The sequence below is a fragment of the Colletotrichum aenigma genome (genome assembly GCF_013390185.1).
Source record: "Colletotrichum aenigma strain Cg56 chromosome Unknown KSG_Cg56_contig08, whole genome shotgun sequence".
NCBI classification, from domain to species: Eukaryota; Fungi; Ascomycota; class Sordariomycetes; order Glomerellales; family Glomerellaceae; genus Colletotrichum; species Colletotrichum aenigma.
In genome coordinates, this window is record NW_023500914.1 from 1,298,463 (window position 1) to 1,319,077 (window position 20,615).

General features: G+C 52.2%; 6 protein-coding genes across 6 annotated transcripts; 2 read left to right on the forward strand and 4 right to left on the reverse strand.

The window, feature by feature from the left end:
• Positions 1-1,811: 1,811 nt before the first annotated feature.
• Positions 1,812-2,237, forward strand: CGCA056_v011874 (uncharacterized protein; the record flags this gene model as incomplete). The annotated part of the gene is made up of 2 exons (XM_037327118.1): positions 1,812-2,148; positions 2,197-2,237. 2 exons carry the CDS (start codon positions 1,812-1,814, stop codon positions 2,235-2,237), a joined length of 378 nt encoding a protein of 125 aa, XP_037173700.1.
• A 547-nt stretch (positions 2,238-2,784) lies between these two features.
• On the reverse strand, positions 2,785-4,454 carry ATG29 (Autophagy-related protein 29; the record flags this gene model as incomplete). Its single annotated transcript, XM_037327119.1, has 5 exons — positions 2,785-2,915; positions 2,979-3,925; positions 3,980-3,989; positions 4,042-4,114; positions 4,194-4,454. The coding sequence occupies 5 exons, from the start codon at positions 4,452-4,454 to the stop codon at positions 2,785-2,787; spliced, it is 1,422 nt and encodes a 473-aa protein (XP_037173994.1).
• Positions 4,455-5,616: 1,162 nt separating this feature from the next.
• phacB-0 (3-hydroxyphenylacetate 6-hydroxylase) lies at positions 5,617-7,333 on the reverse strand (the record flags this gene model as incomplete). Its single annotated transcript, XM_037327120.1, has 4 exons — positions 5,617-5,924; positions 5,979-6,097; positions 6,152-6,909; positions 6,965-7,333. 4 exons carry the CDS (start codon positions 7,331-7,333, stop codon positions 5,617-5,619), a joined length of 1,554 nt encoding a protein of 517 aa, XP_037173701.1.
• Positions 7,334-11,862: 4,529 nt separating this feature from the next.
• Positions 11,863-14,455, reverse strand: CGCA056_v011877 (Transcriptional activator protein acu-15; the record flags this gene model as incomplete). Its single annotated transcript, XM_037327121.1, has 4 exons — positions 11,863-12,867; positions 12,919-13,170; positions 13,223-14,012; positions 14,340-14,455. The coding sequence occupies 4 exons, from the start codon at positions 14,453-14,455 to the stop codon at positions 11,863-11,865; spliced, it is 2,163 nt and encodes a 720-aa protein (XP_037173702.1).
• Positions 14,456-15,749: 1,294 nt separating this feature from the next.
• CGCA056_v011878 (uncharacterized protein) lies at positions 15,750-16,346 on the forward strand (the record flags this gene model as incomplete). The annotated part of the gene is made up of 1 exon (XM_037327122.1): positions 15,750-16,346. The coding sequence occupies one exon, from the start codon at positions 15,750-15,752 to the stop codon at positions 16,344-16,346; it is 597 nt and encodes a 198-aa protein (XP_037173846.1).
• Positions 16,347-16,814: 468 nt separating this feature from the next.
• On the reverse strand, positions 16,815-17,946 carry CGCA056_v011879 (uncharacterized protein; the record flags this gene model as incomplete). The annotated part of the gene is made up of 3 exons (XM_037327123.1): positions 16,815-17,102; positions 17,441-17,566; positions 17,686-17,946. The coding sequence occupies 3 exons, from the start codon at positions 17,944-17,946 to the stop codon at positions 16,815-16,817; spliced, it is 675 nt and encodes a 224-aa protein (XP_037173847.1).
• Between the last annotated feature and the right edge of the window lie 2,669 nt (positions 17,947-20,615).

Here is a 20,615-nt window from a genome sequence, read left to right on the forward strand (position 1 = left end):
AGCAAGCTTTGTAGTGTAGATCTTTGAACACGTTATAATGATAGATACGGCGTTTGACCCCACACTCGGCATGATGAATGGCGGATCGCTCCCCGATCGAGATGGCATGATGGCAGCGGCTGGCTGCGCCTTCTTCGCATAAGTGCAGTGGGCTGCCTGGTCCTGGGACAGACAGCCTGTTAGACCCAAGTCGAACTTCTTCAGTGGCTTGCTTCCCGCGTGCGAGGCTTGCGGTAACAGAACCTCGACGGGACTGACAATACACAATGGTATGCAAGCAGCATATGTGCGTCCCATCTCGGCATGCAGCCGTCGATTCGTGATGCGGCACCACCCCAGACAGCTCGCACATGGTTGGTCGGTGACATGCGGGATCTTCGCGCTCATCTCATGGATCGGAGTCAGGTGGAACAATCCCATATTGATGTCTTCTGGAAGCGAGAACATGTCGCTCCAAAGCCAAGGGACCGTCCCTGGAATCCTTGGTTGCTAAGATCAATGTGTGTCGTGTCTCGGCCCCCAGCCAAGACAATCGTTCGAGAGGGGACCCGACCGCCATAACTTCATCGTCGCTGCCGTGAAGTGGTCTTTCATGAATGACGGGAAGGTTGAGGTCTGACGCGGACGGGGAACGGCTGGCTCGTGCAAGGCTGGGTAGCCAATTGTGTGCCATTGCGCGACAAGAATCGAGCTGGGAGAGACGACAAACGGATGGAGGTTTCGGTGGGAGGGCAGAGTCCAACCGGTCGGTGGCACTGGGTTTCCGATGCGTGTACCCGACTCGACAACGTCCAGACCTCGTCTTCCGTTGGGCAATCAGTCTGAGATTGCGTGGTCTGGGAAAAAGAAATATGGCCGCTAGCCGTTTCGACGAGTGAAACGATCTTCATTTTGTTATTGCCTGGCCCCATTGTATTAGTCACCGGGTGCTGAGAAGATGCTTTTGCAGTGTTTGCTTTCCGTTTGGTCGACTCGTATGTTGGTTGGTGATTGTGTTTGTGAGCAGTTTCGAGTTGAGCACAGTGCTCAGGTATCTCAGTCGGGGACAAATTGAGAGTCGTATTTGCTGACGGACACTCGAGCTCGAGGACCAGCGCAGTTGCCGACTTGAAATATTCATGAGCGGGATTGAAGCTTCGGGTCCAGGGAAGAAGACGATGCATGTCTCTCGATGACCGCCTTGGGAAGCAGACCTTCCTCTTCGAGGTTGGGCCCTTCCCCATCTCGCTTGCTAGGCGTGTCTCTCATCGGGAAGGCAGGCAAAAGACAGCCAGGCCGGCAGGGCAGGGCAGGACAGGCGCGTCTGCCAGGAAAGAGGGCGACGGGCCATCGCGGCTACCCGCATAGTGCAGGCCTAGGTGGGAAGGTTTAACAGACACCAGAGCTGCAAGAGCTTCAGGTTGTCCCAAGAAGAAGGAAGCACGGCTTCCCGCACGGCATCTTTGTGGAGACAAGAGACACCATCGCCGTTGGCTGCTTCCTGATCTTCTACGTTGAATGCAGGATATCCGTACCTCGGGCTCTCTTTCTCTCCCTTGGCACCGTGTTGCTGCTTGCTAACCTGATTGCTTCCTTGCTTCCTTGCTTGATTGCTTGCCTCGAATGGCCACCGCTCTTTCGTATTTCATCTCCCCCAGTCCCGACACTCTGGTTCTCTCCTTTTGGAATAGCCGCGCTCTTGAACATCGTCGACCTTGCTCCTCGACTGGGCATCATCGCTTTCACGAATGATCTGAAGCGCCCCGAAGCCACAAGCTTGACTCGATTTCTCCGTCGAATGTAACAACAGACTCTCGTCAACAAGCCCTGCCATGTCTTTCTTCCAAGGAGACTCCCGTCCTGGTGAGCAGCCCGCGCCTCCTCCGCGAGCCCTGACTCCTGTCGAGGTTGGAGTCATCATCGGCACCATCACCGTCTTCTTCGCCGCCATCGGCTCTCTCTTCTATTACCGCAACCGAAAGGCCAAAAAGCGTCGTTCCAACAACGCACAGCCACCATACAGGAACGACCACCCCGACACAGGCCAGGCCAAAAGCGACGGCGGATCGTCTCGAGAGGCAGAACTCGCGGATCTCGAGATACCGCCTCCCACGAGGAAAAAGAGAGCATGGAATGACTTTGGCTCTGGGAGGGAGTATGAGGGTGACCGTAAGTCAACCTCGAATCAGGCCGTGCCACATACTGACGATGACGCAGTTGAGAGGGGAGAGGCGTACGAGATGCGTGGCAAGACCTAGATCTTTGTCATTGCAAGAAGTGCAGAAGTTGCAGAACCAAAAGCCCCTGCATCAAACGTGGACGCGGAACGTGAAGGGACAACCGGTGCTGGCTTGAACATGACGTTGCGGAGAGTCTTAACTTGGGCCTGGTTTGGGGGAGCATTTGCGATTTGTCTCTGGTATCAGCACCTCTTGCACATAGCTGGCGTTAACTTGTTGCACCATATTTCCTGCTCACTGGGGTGAAATAATACTGAATATCCTCAAATGCATTCGAGAAATCCGGCAGTGAAGGAGATGTACCTGCCCCAGCGGAACGATTCGCATGGAACCTGGTGAAAAGCTAATTGTGCTCGTATTGGAATATAGGAGGACACTTAGTCCAGGGAAGGTTTATTGTCGTCATTCCCTAAGCCCATACTGCATCACGAGAGAAACCAAAGTAAATAGACATTCTGAACCGCTTCGTGATCTTACCTAAACGCCGCGGATGCTACCCAACCCATTCGTCCCATGATCTACCAGGAAAGAAAAAGAGGAAATAACGTTGTCCTTCGTAATGCTGCTATTGCTGGCCAGGCTTGGGCATGTAGCGACTCCTGAACGCTTGACTGATGCTGAACCTGCTTCCTATGGCGCCGTCTTGCATCTTACTCGCGAGGGCCTCCTCCAAAGCGGACTGCGTCACTGATGCGTCTGCACAATAGTCAGCTAAGAAATCCCAAGAAATTCATCGCGCACGCGGGACGAGAAACATACCGTCCAAGTCGCTGAAACTGCTACCCATGCTAGGCGTGCCGTCGCTCCCGTCGCGCGAGTATCCCTTGCCCTTCGAACTGGGACTCTTCCCAGACAATTCGGCGGCGCGGCGCGGGGACAGAGGACCACCACCGCCAGCAGCCGTGCGACGATCGCTGGTCGCGGAGCTGCGCGAGATGAGCGCGGGCGAGCTGGTCGACGAGTCCGACGTCTCGGAGTGGTGGATCCTCTCCTTGCCCTTCGGGGTCCGCCGGGCGTTCCGGGGGTCGCCGCGCAGCGTGGAGCCCATGTCCTGCGCGGAGGAGGCGTTGGACGCGGACTGCGGCTTGTACTGCAGGAACGCGGGCTCGGCGTCGTCGTCGTCCTCGTCGTCGAGGTTGATGCCGCCTTCGCGCTGCTGCTGGAAGCGGGGCGGACGGCGGATGATGCGCGACTGCGCGGGGCTGGACTCGTCGTCCGAGGAGGCCGGGGAGCTGGACTCGTCCGGGGGCGAGGCGGGCTCCGGGCTGCGGGGCGTGCTCTGGATCGGCAGGGAGGAGAGGCGGCGGCGCTGCTGCTGCTGGCCGTCGTTGGATGGCCGCGAGGTGGTGGACGGCTTGGTGGTGGCTCCCGGGCGGGCGGTCGATGTGCCTTCGCCTCCGAGGTTGCGGGTTATGGTGCCGGCGGAGCCGTTGCGGGAGAGGTTCGGGCGGAGGGAGGTGGTGATCGGGGTCGCGGGGGTGCTGGCATCGTTTCGGGGGAGGGGGGAGTCGCGGCGGATGGAGAGGGCTGATATCGTGCGTTGGTGGGAGTGCGGTTCGGCGCCGGGGATCGGGGAGGGTGCCGCGGAGCCTTTGGCGGCGGCTGTTGCCTTGCGGACCTGGGCGCGGAGTTGGGCGGTGTGTCGTTCGGTGAGGTAGGCCACTTGCTGGAGGAGGAAGTCGACGGTCACGTCGAAATGGGCAGCTCTGGGAGACGGGTGAGCTTTGATGGGGGAAGTCCACGTTCGGCGGGAGACTTACAGTTCGTTCCCTGGATCGAGAAGAGTTAGCAATGTCAACAGAAGGGAGCTATCGAGACCTACAGTCAATTTCCGTCTTGGCTGCGCCGGAGAGGATGTTCCATAGCACATCGTCCTTTGTGGAATCCCAGGTGACCTGCAAAGGTGCGATCGCATCAGCCTTCAGCCCCGCGAGGTACAGCCATCGGGGGACGGCGTCGACGGGGGAAACCTACCGGAGGGGGATCCGTGAACTCGCCCCGGAGGATGGGCAGCCGAACGAAGACTGTGTAGTTAGGGTCAGTCATGCCGTACGTGTGTTCGTCATGCTTGCTGGCGTAGCTCGGGATGGTGACAGCCTTGGGGAGCTTTGAAGGAGCGCGACCGCGGGAACGAGGATGACGGAAGTGGTTTAACTCGTCGTTCCTTATCGGAGCTGCGGCAGCGATAACGGGTGCCGGATGGCACGGCCGCTGACGGCTGGCACCGGTGTGCATGGGGGGCTGGTGTTTGGGCCATTGTTCGGGAGCCCGTTGGCTGCAGTTTCGTCCTCACTCTCTCAACCTCTTGCTGACCAAGGATGAACCTTCTTCAGAGTCACGCCATGCGATGGTGAGTTGTCAGGAAGGTAGCAAAGAATACCCAATGCCGTCAAAAGCCCGCATCTTCTCGAGCGCTCTCTTCATGGCATCACCCTGAATCGCCCAACCCCGCCCAGGAAGCCCCAAACCTTCGCAATAGTTGCGTCTCATCATCTACACTGCACCTCCGTGAGGATGATGGGCCAATGTCATTGGACGACAAGGCGAGGCTTTCCAAGACTGGGTCGCACCCTGTAGACCACGTTTGCCCGTATGTATTGAGGCTGAGACGCATGAAGGCCTTTTGATTCAGCCAACATGTTGGTTGGACCGACTTACTTGTGATAGATTGAACTAGTTGATGGTAGAGAAATCGGGAGTTGGGAACGCAAGTTCCGTACGAGCAATTGGATTTAAGAGATACACCGGACTCGCTTTATTTATCTGCGCTGATTAACCGTACAGCAAATGGACGTTAGACCAATAGAACCGCTGAACACAGGCGGAAGGTCTGTCTTTGCTAATCAAGAAGGCGTCTTCTACTGCTGCGGTGATCACAACAACCTAACCTTGCAAAGCCGATAAAGAACCCAAGAACCTTTCAAGAATTGAGTTGTAAGTTTCGCTCGACGGCTAGACCCATCATAGCGGATTGAAAGTCTCCAAAATTCTTTGCCAACACTGTCCAACTCCCACTAGCCGTCGCCGACCATTGAAGACCATCTCAGTGTTCGCGATCCACATGAACCAATCCGATATGGTGTAGTGGCCAACATGATGCCCTCTCATCTTGTGAGAGGTTAGGCATAGCCCCGAGTTCGATTCTCGGTTTCGGAACATTTTTGACTCATGTTGAAAAGGGAAATGTTTATTTTTGATATCTTTGGTCATCCATCCTATTTGGACGCTGCTTTGCGACATCGAATGCAACCGTTTTGTGAAAGTGCCTGAAGAACCCGTTCTTGATCGCGTACAAACATGAAAACATGCCATTGACCTTAGCCGCCCCAACGTCCCCCGCCAGTACCCAAATACATCACCAAGAATCTCAACAAGAATCCACACGCAATGACCTAGATCAAATCTCAAGGGCCTTTCGGAGAGCCGCCTCGTTGCGAGGGGTGAATGAGACAGTGTACGGCTTGGGCGCAAGCACCAAGTTCCTCTTGTCGTCGACGCCGGTGAGAGGGCTGGAGTCGATGACCTCGGTCGTGGAGATCTTGAAGCTGGCCAGCATGCGCATGAAGGTCAGGTACAGCTCGCGGTTGGCGAGCAGAGTGCCCGCGCACATGCGGTAGCCCATGCCGTAGGTGAACATCGGGGCCTCGGGGTTCTCCAGCCAGCGCTCGGGGCGGAAAACCTCGGGGTCATCCCAGACCTCGGTATCTATAATTGTGTCAGGTACTGGAGTTGAAGTGAGCGAGACGGGGAGGGGCTTACCCATGTTGCAAGCCCAGGAGTTGAGGAACACAACGGTGCCCTTGGGGATGACTTTGCCCTCAAAGACGAAGTCCTTGTTCGTTGCGCGGGGAAGAGAGAGGCGGAGGACGGTGAAGTATCTGTCAAGGGTCAGGCTCGGGATTCATCTCAGCTCAGGGGAAAGCGAGACTCACCTCAAACTCTCACGGACCAGAGCTCTGATGTAAGGAATAGACTGGTCGTCGTTGGCGTCGCAAAGCGGGTTGTTCACGTCGTAAACCTCCTTAATCGCGTCAAAGGCCTTCTGCTGGATCTCGGGGTGCTGCGCCAGGAAGCCAATCGCCCACGTCGTAACCGTTGAGAACGTCTCGAACCCAGCCGACAGCATGGTCAAGCTGATCGACACCAGCTCGACGTCGTTCAGCTTCGCCTCCTCGTCGAGCATGACGTTCGCCTGGATGCAGGGCTCGTAGGTGCCGTTGGCGACCTTCTCTTTGAGGTCGTTGTTGAGCTTGGAGAGGTAGATGTCGCGGCGGCCGCGCATGCCGAGCGCGGCGCGGGTGCCGGCCGAAAAGGGGTTCCAGCGCATGAGGGGGATGTAGTCCTGGAGGTTGTCGGTGACGCTGCGGAAGCGGCTGATGTTGACCTCGACGTCGATGATCTCCTTGAACAGGGGGTCCTCGTGGCTCGGGAAGCGGAAGCCCCAGTTGAGCGTGACGGCCAGGGACAGGCTGAGGCGCTGGACCAGGGGCATGGGGTTCACGGGCAGCTTGCCCGCCTTGCCGTAGTTGAGGGCGTCCTTGAGGAACTCCTTGGTCTCGAGGTCCAGGTGGGGGATGTACGTCTTGATGGCGGGTAGGTTGAGGGCTGAAGCGGCGCCCTTTCTGCGGCGCTTGAGGGATTCATTGTATGGTGAAGTGCCGATGGTCGTGCCAGCGGTGTTGGCCACGATCTTTCACACTGTAAGTATTGGGGGCTCATTTGGTCATGGGGACGATGAGAAATACCTTGTGGAAAGTGTAGAGCTCTGGGCGGGATGCAATTGCTTGTGAATTGTGACCGAGAATGACTTTCGCCGCGGCGGCGCTGTTGATGACCAACACGGGAATGTTGCCAAGCTGCACTTGGAACACCGAACCAAACTCCTTCGCCCACTCCCTGTACTTCTCCGCAGCGTCATGTCTGACCTGCCATAGGTTTCCAATGAGGGGAAAGCCTTTTGGTCCGTCAAAGTTGGATAACCGCGCCTTGGAGCGGATGAATTCGTTCGCGATCACGTAAACCAAAAATACCAAGCTCAGGCCCTTGGCCATGAACTCGATGGGCCGGTCTGTCGCCTCCCGGGCGAGGATCTGAAGTAGGTCCGCGATGGCCATGGTCGTAGCACTGACGGTGTTGACGAGTGGTCGACGAGTTGGTGCTGAGATGAGATCGTCTTAAGGAGTCTGGATGTTCTGAAGGATGGCCAACTTATTACCACCGGCCGACCCGGGGAAATTTATAATATACAATGTTTCATTGGGCGGAAGGTTCGTTCACTCCCACCGGTTCAAGGAAATCTCGAAGTTTGTGTGACATCCCTCCCGTACCGTAGCATGGTGAGCATGTGGCGGAATTCCAGATTCCGCTTCCGCCCCTACCGAATTCCGGCACAGCGAATGTTTACGGAGTGATCACGCGGAACCACAACTAAAGTAACGATTCGATCGCAATTGGTACATCAGAGAATGGAACTTTCAGTAATTAAGACTACAAGGTATAATATGAACCAGTCACAAGGAGCGGTGATAGTCTATTCTCTTTGCAATTTTGTCGCAGGAAATTCCAAGTAGTCAACTTCGTGTTTTGCCATAGCATCTCGAAACGCACCATCCAATCCAAAGCGAATCTGGGTTCTGGTTCACTCATGTGACTATCTCACGCGCTGGTTCAACGTGCCTAGTTCTAGACATTCATCTTACAGATAGGCCAACCGCGGCTTTCATTTCCAGTGCCTCTTCTCCCGTAGGACACGACCGTAGCCACAGACTGCCGATATCACATTTAAGTCAACATGTGAGAAGGGAAACCGGCTCATGAATCTAGGCACCCAAGACACCATTCCGACTTTGGTACTCTACTCCCCGAACTGAAGGCTCATTCCTGAATAATCGTTCGTTTGTCAGGGCCTAATACCACTTACAACACTGGCAGTACTTGAAAATCCCAAGTTTGCGTAGTACTATGTCGGGTTGCATTGAATCATCTGCTGTTGTTCTAATACGCTAATTAATTACTACACAGAGGCTTTCGAACACCGTGTCATTACTGACATGAGCTAGAGGTGGCTAGACGCCGTCGATGCTTGGAGAACGCCCATGAAATAAGGGCCTATCTCACGACACCCCCAATCCGAACCCCACTAACTCGTGGTAACTATCGGTGCACCTGTGTCAAGGGTGAACGAAAAGAATTCCCTCTAGCCCAGTGGCCCTCTAGCTATGAGGCCCCCTGCAGCTGCGCGTGTTGCATAGGATCTTCTAGGGGCTCTACTGGCTGTGAGGGCAGCTCGAGGGAAGAGGGGGTCAGGGGCTCAGCCCCTCTTCAGCTGATTGTGTTAAAAGTCCTCAGCTCACCGACATACACCGAGGTGTGCGGCGGAGAGGGCGGTGGCTTGGAGGTATCGTATGTCTCATGAGGTCAAACGACTGGGATCTTACGTCGTCCCGGTCGAATGAGTGTCGAGTCCGAAAAAGCAAGCAAGGCTCGTAGGCAAATCAACTTGCAGTCCGACAAAACCCCAGTCCAGTAGAGTATGGGGCCGACAAAAATCGTCGAATAAGGTCCTGAGCCGAAATAATGGGATGTGCACTTCCATAAGTCGCTCCATGTACACACCATTTATTGGTCCAATTTTCGAAGCGAGGCGTTGTGTAACCCGCGGAACGGTGCGAATGACATGTACCCAGCTGAGCCACAGCCAACATCTGAAACAACGTATCTTCTCAAGATGAACATAAAACCTTTCACTCTTTCGTCGTCTGAATCCTGGTCCCACGCTACATCAGGCTCATCTCAATTAGTCGACCAAAGGACCATGGATTCTTTATTCACCCCGCACATTGCGGAAGACGCAGGACTGCAGCTATGCTTCGATGCAGAATGGCCCCTCCTCGATCACGACCCAACAAACGAAGACTCGGGCCTTGATCTGGCGCCGATAGAGAGCATCTGCAATTTAGAGAGCATAAAATGGAACGCGGAAACGATTGGGATTGAGCCAGAAGCTGGAGAAGGTAAGTCCAGGCCTATTACTTGGTTCAATGTTCAATGCGACATGCCATACTTACTTATGGAAACTACGTAGCGGGCTCGCACAGCTTTGACACCATCACCAAAGGTCTCATCGAAGAGATGATGGAGGATTACCGGTATAATCTCATCGGACAGGAGATGGAGGTCTTCAACGGCCTGTTAGCGAACAACGTAAGCTTCCGCGTTGGAAAAATGAAAAACCCGCTGCTATTTAACTTACCTTCCGAGCAGACAACACAATTCTCAGTCCAAGAAGCAATGTTCAACGAAGAACTGCCCAGCGCAGGATTCAACGGTGTGACTGATGACTTGGGTTTGATCGACTGGGATAGGTATATGGACCTACCCTCTGGTCCAGACATGTCAACCTGGCAAGATTCAACCACAGAAGGCATAAGTGCTCAATCAGAACAGATGTATACACAATTGTTTGTCGCAAACAGACAAGACAACGTGGGTTTCACGCCACAGGAGTTCCACGCGGAGAATGCCCATGAGACCTCCAGTCACTCTTCGACAAATCTTGCCACGGCATCTGCTGCTTTGATCCCAAATATAACCCCAATATATACTCCCTCGGTAAGAGCATGCTACATCCGATGGTTATTTTAAAGACTGACGTTTCGCTAGACTTGCCTACCCGAGAAGACAAGGACAACCTACCGATGCTATGAATGCCATATTCGCAAAAAGCCGGTAAGACACGAATGAGAACTTGCTGAAACTTACGGATCCGTTTATCGTTAACACTTGATAGTGTGACGGCAAACCCGGCGTTCGTTGCAGCACGTGTGAGAAAACCTGCAAAAGGAAGAGCAAACGCCCGAGCGTTAAAGGCATCATGCATAACGGAACTCCCATTCCTCAGTTTCTCAGAACTCAGATCGGTATGAAGACCCTCAAGATCTTGAGGAATGCAAAAGTAATAGACGCTAACATACGTCAAATAGACAAAACCTACGATTTGTTGAACAAGCTCCGCCAGCATGTAAACAGCGAGCATCCTCCGAAAGCTGTACCCATGATCAACGATCTTTTCCGAGGGAAGTGGAGCTTATTGTGCCATCTTGACGATGAATGCGGTCATTTCTCTCGAATGAAGTCCTCGAAATCTGCCAAAACCATCGTTGTTCGACCTGCCATTGGCGTGCCGCCCTCCGCCAGACATAGCTCCAGCAACAGCCCTCCTTTTCTTGACTATCAGGAGATGAGCCAATTCGCTTTTGAGAGGGCACCGGAAAATCTGATACAACAACTTCCAGATGTGGATGTAAGTTATCCATTGACGTATTCAAATTGTTGATTGGCTAGCTGACATGAGAGTAGCAAGAAGTTGCCACTGACGCCTGGAAATGCGCATTCTTCATCAACGCTTTGTACAATTGGAATCGCCATCAATTGTTCGTAGACAGATTGACCACCTTAACGTCGTTAGGGCATGATCACCCTGCAGTCTACCAGGTACTGTTCTTGGAGTTCATGTACACATTGTCCTATCATGTCGCTGAGCTGCTTCATCGCCTCCTGAAGAAGGTAGTGGAGTGTTCAGGTACTGTGGAGCTTGCAGAAAGCAATCCCCTCTCTGTATCATGCGCTTTGCATTGTGGCAGACGCAATCAAACGTTGCCGGCGCCCAAAGGAATCCGTCATCAAACACCCCAAAAAGGAGGAAAAACATACCGCTGGAGACTATCTTGTTTGTGTCCTGTCCCTTTAACGCCGAGGGTACGCTGACGACTTGCAGGCCGACTTTGTTGCTGGACTTCACTCAATATCCCACGACACGTTTGATTCCGTCCAGCATTACAGATGGGACACCGCTGCTCAACGATGCGGAACGGTTGACGACATACAACATCGGCGGCTGTTTGATCAAATCTTTGACAATGCTAAGTCTTTGCGAGTCGTAATGTCGGTATCATTTGAATGGCAACCAGAATACCCCGCTGGTTTCAATCAGTATGTGCAAAATTTGGGCAGTTGAAACCCATTGCTGACTTTCGATAGACCGACCATCGATGGGTACTTGTTTTCTGACGCTTTTCACTTCAAGCCTTTGGAGGGCGCCGGGGATATCCTCTACGCACTCATTCACCCAGAATCGCACAAGACAGACGGTGAATCGATTTCGGCAAAAGCGGTACAATCGCTAGATCCTCCGCATTCCGGAAAATCCTCGAGAGCTTGCTATGGAAAGGTGTCCTTAGCATCAAGTACTATGACATTGGTGGATGGAAAGACGAAGGGTACGGACGAAGCGGTAGAACAACCTGTCAGGAAGCGGATGGCATCCAGTACCGACGAGCTGAGTGATCGCTCAACCAAGTTGTAGGCTTCTTGGGGATGAGATGTTCAGAATGTGATCATCGCATCATCATTCAGCAAATACAGGTTATGGCGGACTGGGCTGCTGACAGCAAATTTGGTTTCTTTCATTGCTTAGACTAGCGTGGGACTTGGAGTTTGAAGAGGAAAATTTGTCGCCAATGGCCTCCGGAATCAGTGACTGTTAGATGCGTTGGCTCGCAAATAATACAACACTGCTGATCTCAAAGAAACCTCGTAATCGTGCCGCACCGACTTGACCAAGCGACAAAATTCTTATTGCATCTTATAACATATCTACAAACAAATGAGACACGTTCAGCATTGACGAGTCCAGAGCATTCTCTGGTAGACTGTCATCAGGATGTCCCTCCGCGGACTCAAGCGCATCGCCACAAATGCCGAGTAATGGATATGAGCTCGTAAAGTCTGGCGCACTACCCATCGCGTTGAAGAAATCGCTCAGTTCCTGTGCCATCTGCACGTCGCTGATGGGCTCCCTTGCCCCAGTTTGCCAGACCTCAGACTCTCCCACTCTTGAATCCTCCTCGTCGAGATGCGTTGTGTTGTGAGGCGAGATATCGACGCCGCTTGAAGAGGGCGGAGGAGTTGCAACTGCGCTGCGCATGGCACGCGTCTCCCTGTCCTCGTTTGTCTGGGGAGGATTCAAGCCCAGTTTCCTCCACGCAAGCCGAAGATCACTGACCATCTTCCACAGTCTGCTTGATACGTAGGACTTGGCGCTGAGACCGCGGATCAGATCTAGCGCGATGTGAAACTCGTCGCGCACTGCGGCGCCGTACTCTGAAGGTGCGAGTGCCACGACCAAGAAGATGACACCAAGAGCAGACACCAAGAAGTGATTGAAGCACATTTGTTGCGTCTGGTAGATGTCCGTGGATTTGTTCAACGAGTTCAGTTTCTGAATGGTGTCCTTGGCGAATCTGATGAGCGATTGGACTTTGGATTTGTTGATCTTGAGGCTCGACGGGGAATGCAAGATTGGCTGCAGGAGGAGGATCTTCATCTGGTTCGCTCGCAGATGTAACAAAAGCTGGAGCCGTTGAGGGCCTCTTGTTGACCCTGTCCAGTCGTTCGATTCCCATTTTGGGCTGAGCTTCAGACTCTCTGGTAGCTCTTCATACCACTGACCAATCAGGTACAGCAGATAGGATATCTCGTCATCCCGAACTGCACCTGTTGTCCGGGCAGAGTTGTAGGATGTGGACCAGACTTTGTTGCCGATCTGGCTGTAGGCCACCATGGCTTTGAGGTATGGAACGTCATCGTCCTACGAGAGTCAGCTTTCATCTCTCCATGTATCAGTCTGCTGGGAACTTACCGGCTCTGGCAGGTTTCTATCGACATCGCAATGATGCATGACGAATGGTAGGCCGGCACCGAAGCCCCACCGACGGTCTAGCGTGTAGACACACCAGAAGAGTCTCAGCGCTACCTTCCGCGCCTCTACCTCCTTGAAGATTCTGTTGACTGTGCCTGATTGGTGAAGGCCAATCTCTAAACACCAGCGAGCGGAAACGCCGACCAGCCTCCAGGCCTGCAGGTCATCCCCAGTGAGAAAGCTGTAAACAGCCTATAAACGCGTTAGCATAAGTACAGGAGTCTACATATGATGCTTGACTGACCAGAAGAACGAATAGCATCGTGTTCTTGACGCTTGCTGGCTCCCACAACTTGTCGTGTGATGACTTCCTCACTCCGGTAAAGAGGGCTTTCCCAAGCTGGCTGGATCCTCCTGCTTCAACGATTGATCCCGCAGAAATGACCATCTTGAGTAAATCCAGATCCAAGGGATCAATGACGGTGGGACCCGGCATAGCAGTGAACGCGAAGCCGTTCTGCGAACCACTGGCCATGGCCCTGTAAAGGACGCGCACATTCTCGATGATGCGAGTGATGTCAAGGAAAGGATACTGGATGCCTATCTCGACCTCGTAGAGATTGCAGAGCCTGATGGCTTCTTTCTCATCAATCAGCCATAAAGGGTCGACGGACCCGACACCGAATTCCAGGGGTGTGTGGATGGAAGGGGAAGGCGGTCGAGTGCGATCTGCAGACGATGAGGCACCCTGCTTATCACTATCAGATATGGCGATGCCCTGCGCACGAAGATGTGTCCGGGCCAGACTGATGTTGAACGTGTAGCTTGCTGACGGCTGGCAGTTGTCCTGGGTTTCAGGGGGCTCAGTCGTGGGCAAGGCTTGATCTGCCCTTGCAGGATTACTGCCTGGGTCGGTGTAATCTGGTGAGATCAAGCGAGCACGAGAGGCATTGAGAGTCTCATCGAAATGGGGCGAAGAGTGTGTCTGTGAGCTTGACCGCCGGTGGGGAGACTGTTGACGGAGCAGTTCAAGATCGCCCTGCAATGAGGCAACTTGCTCCTTCAAAGACCGAATGGCTTGAGTATCACCATCGCTGCAATCTTCGAGTTAGACAGGAATCATCCGAGCAGACCGGATGGGGCTGAACTCACGTCCCATTTGCTGGGATTTCCCTCTGCTTCTTGGAAGCGGGATAAGCACCTTTGGTGTTCAATTAGCATCTATCAAAGCATATTTTGCAGAGCGTGAGAATGTGGTCTTACAGGTCAATGATTGACGTGCACAGCGTAGACAGGGGCTTCTCCCATTGCACTTGCTCTTTCTCTTTCTACATTCAAAGCTGCAGCATCACCATAACAGTCAGCCACAATATGCCAGAAGGGCCACTGTAATGTGGTACCACTGTCAAGGGTGGTCTTACCATGCTTTGGAGATGTACTTCCCCCTGGTTGCACGCGGCTTGGCTGCAGTGGCATTTCCATTTGCGGTGGCTGGAGACCCGGAACCCGGTGCTGCTTCGGAAGTTGGCGGGTCCATGGCGGAAAGATGAAATGAGGAAAAGAGTTCGTAATCCCTTTTGCTTTTTTCTTTCTCCACGTCCTGCAGGCGGTCTTTCTAGGGGTTGTTGTCCGACAAATGTTGGGTGGCACAGATGGGAGGAAGAATGAGCGGAATTGGTGAACCTCCGCGGTTTTGAATGTTGGGCAATGGCATCCTCCGCCGCACACCCCGCATAGAGCACCCCGCAAGATCCACTGTTATCCTCTCCGGGGTAGAGTTTTCAGGCCGGACAGGGAGGCTAAGGCACTCTGACGTACTGTCCGGCTCAGTGATAGCCGGGTGCTACGTTGGTTACAGCGCTCAGCGGTGAGAACTGGCACCTCTAAGACGGGTCTTTGCTGGGGGAAACAGTACACTACTTGTACAATTAGGAGGTAGATGCTGCAATTGAGGTCTGTGAGATGTCTCGCCAACTGAGAGGCATTGAACACAATCTTACAGCACCGTCAACTTGTGATTACACATTCTCCAATCACGATCTCGTGAACTAGCATTATTAGTTCGGATGTCAGCACCGTTCATCCCTGGCAGTTGATCTCGTGAGCCTGTATCACTGGTTCTGAGGTGAGAGGGGTTTGCGGGGCGCGGAAAGACGGAAATTAGGATGTCCGGCACTTAGAGCGGAATTTTCTTGTGAGATTCCGCGCAAGCACAGTATTTTTAACCACTGAACTGCACTTTACACGGTATCGCAGGCCCTGCCTTCTTGAGAGATCATGGCCGGGCTCAAAGAGAGATCCGGCCACTTGCAACATCAGTACCGCGTCTAAGTATGAAACAGACGGCTCCAATGGCTTTCAGTTACGAGTTCGGCTTAACCAGATTGACGAGGGTTCATACGGTGTCTCTCCACGAACAATCATAGGTGTGCGTTGCTGAATGCGACATCGGGAGAAGCTTGGAGTCGAGTCTCTTCCAGCATGAAATAAAAGTCTACGGCTTATAAAATATGAGGATGATGACAACAATGCTTTGATGAACTTCTGACGCATCCGGTGGGTCAAACAAAGCAAAAGGGAGATGGGTCGTACTTGTGGTACTGATTATTATGGTCTACTTCTACCGGCCTTCCCACTGAATGGAGCACAGGATGAACTTCCTGTCGATGACTAATTTGACACTGTATCCAATGTTTAAGTGAGATATGTATAAGACCTCAAATTTCTAGTCCTCAAAGATGGGATAGCCAGTCGTGCGCACGCTTTCTCTTAAATCCTGCACGTTCCATCGGCGGTTCGAAATAACCCAGCACTCCCAATTCGTTATCAAGATGCGAAGCACCGCAGCATTCACAGTAATATTCGCAGCCCTGACATTCATTCAAGGTGTGCCGGCGCCACCAGCAATAGCATGGATAGGCGCCGCCGCAACATTCGGGGTTCTTGCCGGCTCGTCTACCGCGATTATCGCCGTCGGCATCAAGGACGACGAAAAGAGGAAGAAGAAGGAAGAAGATGAGAAAAACAAAGGCAAAGACAGACGTCACCAGTACGCCGTTACCTATGCGCATAGAATGGTGCGGGAAATTGCAGCCGAGATTAAAACGCGTCGAGCTCAGTCATTAGAGGAACCCGGCCTGGCTCCTCCTGGAGTGCCTCAGTACAACTGGGATGATTGCTTCAACCAAGCCCGCCAGGCAAACATATCGATCAGTGGTCCTGTTGGTGATCATGGAATTCGAGCTACAGGAGTGCCCCCTGTGTGCATGAATCTGGCCACCATGCTCGGGGGCGCTGTCAACGGCACTGGCATGCCCATTCCCTGTGGTTCGGACTGCATGGACTGGGTGAAGATGACGCCGGAATACTACGAGGGAGTAAGAAGGATGCTAAACGGCCAGACTCTAGACTTCAAGAAGACCTCCTGAAAAAAGCTAGACTGCACCGTGGGCGATTGGGCTGTTGCGAGCGGAACCGCCAAAAGGACATTTAGCGAGAGCGGAATTTGGTCACGTTGGATTGTGCGGCCTCTTCAGAGAACCACACAGACTTTTAATTCTATTTGAAAATATCGACACTTATGGGAAACAAACCGTATAGCAAAATTTCTGACGGGCAAGCTAGTCCGGGAAAGATGGCCTGAACAAATACCCAAATAGCAAATTTATGATATGTTGTGGCGTGATTTCTCTCTGGTACAGTCCACATAGTCATATGCTACCTAATACCTTGGTGCTTGGTGGTACAACTCTCCAAGATAAGTTCAACTTCATCGTCCAAGGAGTCAACGATATGACTTGGTGGAAATCGCGGGCTCCAAACCAGCTTTCTCCCATGCCCGGGAGTATACGTCGACCTAGTAAGTTCATGTGATGATGGAAGGAGGAATGAGCGACCTACTTTCCACCAACTTTGGACACCGCCGACGCCGGCTCTACATTCAACGCAGCGGACATCTTCCTCAACGCTTCATCTGTGACGGGTGCGACTGTGTCATCAATAATGACACCCCGTTCCGCCATTGCTTTGACCACAGCTGCGTAAATGTCATCCCAGCTGCCTGAGCCTGATGAAGCTAGGTAGTAACCGAACTTCCCATGATCGGGGTTGGAACCGCTCAAAATGGCTCTGGCCAGCGCGATGTAGAGCGATGTGTTGTCGGATGTGTGGCACACCGGCCATGTCTACTCGAATAATTAGCCGGTAAAACAAAAGACGTTTGGTCCGCGACGCACCTGTCCTTCAGGCCCAATCCGGTAAACGCGTCCTGCCCCTTTTGCTGCGGTGACCACATCTACCGTTTGGATGGAAATTAGGTTCCCAAAGTCCAGTCCCTTACCGTCTGTTCATGTCAGTAGTGGATTTAATGTTGGGATGTCCAGTACTTACACACAATACAGGGTGAAAAGAGGTACACCCTGACGTCGAAATTCTCGCCGGCATCAATTACTGCGCAATTGGTGGCTATAGCATTTGGAACTCTCGGCAGGGGGTTTCAGCACTTGGAATAGGAGTAACATACCACCGCCATCTCCTCAACTGGCGCCTTTTGGCCTCTCTGGATGTAATACAGATTGGAATCCGTGTCCAGAAGCGGTTTGTCTGTCGGCGCACCGGCATGCTCAGAGAACTGTTTCGTTCCAGTAGTCTGAAGGCCAGTCAGATTGTAAGTTCAGATGCTCAGCAAAACAAATTACTTGCGTAGACAAAGTGAACTTCTCGCCCAGTTGCACTTTTAACTTCACCAAGAGCCTTGATGAAGCTAACGGGTCGCTCGGCACGGTAGGCATCAATCAGGTACAACACCACGGTGATGTCGTTGCCCACGACCAGACTCCTGATATCGCCTTCCTCAAGGCTACATCTGACAGGATCAGCGCCGTAGAGCGACTTTACTGCGGCAGCTTGCGAGCCGGATCGCACCAGTGCGTACAGCTTGTCGTAACCCTCAATGTTTGCTTCCGCCCATGATGCAAGTAGCGATCCACCAAGATAGCCTGAGCTGCCAGTGATGAGTACGTTCGTCATTTTCGTCTCCAGAAAGAAAGCAGATCAAGTTCAGTGAAACGAAATCCCAAACGCAATCGGCACGGTTGCCCAAGCTGTCTTATATCAGAGATGCTAGCAGATGCGTCGTGATTGTTAATCAACTCATCGGAATCAAGATTTGTAATCAGACTTCTAGTTTGATCAGATTTGTTACAACAAATTGGTGGTAGTAGCTTGAAAGAAGATGTCATTGTTGTCAAATTCCCCACAGCACGTTAAGTAGGCTTCTTCGGCTTCTTAGATGGTAGTGAATAATCGAAGTCATGACTCAAAACGCACAAAATTGGTAAACTTCGCCTACATAACAATATCTCTACCGGAATAAATACCATTTGAAATTGCATTCTTCAAATGCCGACAATGTTCTTGTCTTGGGCTAAGCGCTACCTCAAGCACAGCTAAACTAAGCGATCGAAGACAACCACAAAGCATAACTATTCTCACGTACTGTGAGTGCAATCATCTATAGAAGCAGAGAGAAGTGCAACGAAACACTATCGAGAACAGAAAATACTCGAAACAAGTTCCCTTATCTCTCTCTCAGCCTCTGACGGTTGTGTGACGAGACGTCATTACGCGAAGCAATGCTACCTCCAGGCGTCTCTGTCGCGCAAGCCGTCGTGAATAGTGAATATCTCCCATTCCTCAAACATCCCATGCTCATGGCAATTTGAAGAAGCGGCAAACAACACCTTCGGCTTAGCACCGCGCGCCTTCCTCTGTCTCTTCCCAGCATGATGCAGGAGAAGTTCCACAACAACGACCATGTCCTACTGAGTCACTGACGAGCTTCAAGGGACTCGGAAAAGGCTAATACCATCAATCAGGCAATATACCAAAGTGTCATTGGACAGCGCATCAAACAGCTTCACCAGGAGCTTACAGACAAACTCTACCTTTTGCTCGTAAAGGGTGTTCATGATCCTGGATGAATGAGTACCTCAGGATCTATGGTATGCCCTGCCCGGCTCAGCAACTGAAGAACAAAAGTCGTGATAAATTCCAGTGGCGATGGGAATGGTTCTCCATTTACTACATCTAGAAGTCTCCATGAGGTCGGACTCCATTGGCAACAAATCCCACGCAGTTCACATGACAGAGGTACGTCAAGATAGCCTCCAATAGATAACTCCTCTATATAGCATGCCAGCAGTGTAAATTATCGTGGCAGCATACCAGAAGATCAGGGCAGTAGAATCACACTCGACGACCCCTACGTATCGAGATAGAGACTGAATGAACATTGCCGAGCATGAGAACCATTGGGCTGTCCAGTGTCAGAACGAAGCAGAGGACGTCGCAATTTCGGATCCATCCTGAGTATTGCGGGAATTTGAGCCAAAAAGAGAGATTACTCACGTGTATCGGCTTTGCAGAAAGATCATGGCAACATCTTGCTCTCTCTTTTTCGGGAGGGCTGGTGCAAGATTAGAGTGGGTCACCTTGCCATCCCTTGAAGGACCATCACGTTGGTTTTCCATGGCAGTCATCCGATTCATGAAGTAATGTGACAATGACAAGGTTAGTTTGGGAGAAGGTTGAGTGTGAAGAGTTCAGCCAGGAGGGTTGCTGGAATTTGGAATTGATGGAGGGGCTGGTGACCTGCCTAGCTAAGGGCACTCTGTTGTAGTTCATTGAATAAGCATTTAAGCCAAGATAATCGGCCGGTTCGGCACGCGATCGTGGCCACTTTGGGGAACCTTTGACCCGCAGATCTAAGGTTAATAATGGGGCTCGTGTACTTAAAAAGTAAGGCAACGGGTATCCGGCAGCAAGCTTTTGGGCTTTTGTACTTCTACGTCACAGGCAACAAGAGCCAAGAGATGAGGCTGCCCGGCACAGCTTCCGAGCGTTTCTGATGGGTCCTCGTATCTTAGCTTCTGAAGGATGTGATCCTGTCTGCTCCATAACCTGATCCATCCCAGGTGAGAGTTCAGTCTCCATCTATCCTGCGGCACGGCTACGCCCGATGCGCCAGGGGCTTAACCTCATCGACGAGTAGCCAACCAAATGATCTGCAAACCGTAGATATGAAAATTCGAGCGAATTATTAGTTTGAAAAATGATAGACAAAACAAATACACTCTTGATAAGCTTATTCATGCTCTATTTGCTCTCAAGCCCCTTGCTGTAAATCGAGCTCAAAGTTGTGCATATTAGCTTACCCAAGGATACCGATGCTTTTGAACTCACCGTGGGGATAAAAAGAGCTGCAGGATTCTACCAAATTGATATGTTATGAATGCATCACTGAACAGTGTTCCACTGACAAGGGTCTTCTGATTCTCATAGGCAGGAAACCGTCCTAGAACCTCCCCACTCCATTCACGATCTCGACCTGGAATCAGCCGCAGTCGTTTATTCACCTCTAAACGGGAGCACAGTCACCTTCGTTAGCTCCAAAAGTCCCCTTGCACCTTCCCCAAATGGCTACATAGAGCAATGAAGGAGCTCAAGCCTGGGCAGATAGGACTGGAGGCTCGAAATCGTGACATTGGTATTGTACATCAAAAGTGCTAAAAGACACATCCGTGACGCCTCATAGCAATGGCCCTTTCGTGATAATCGTGCTTTCGGCCCTGACTGCGGGAACAATAAAAGACGTATAAATCCAAAACATCGTCTTACAATCAATGTTCTCTCTCAGT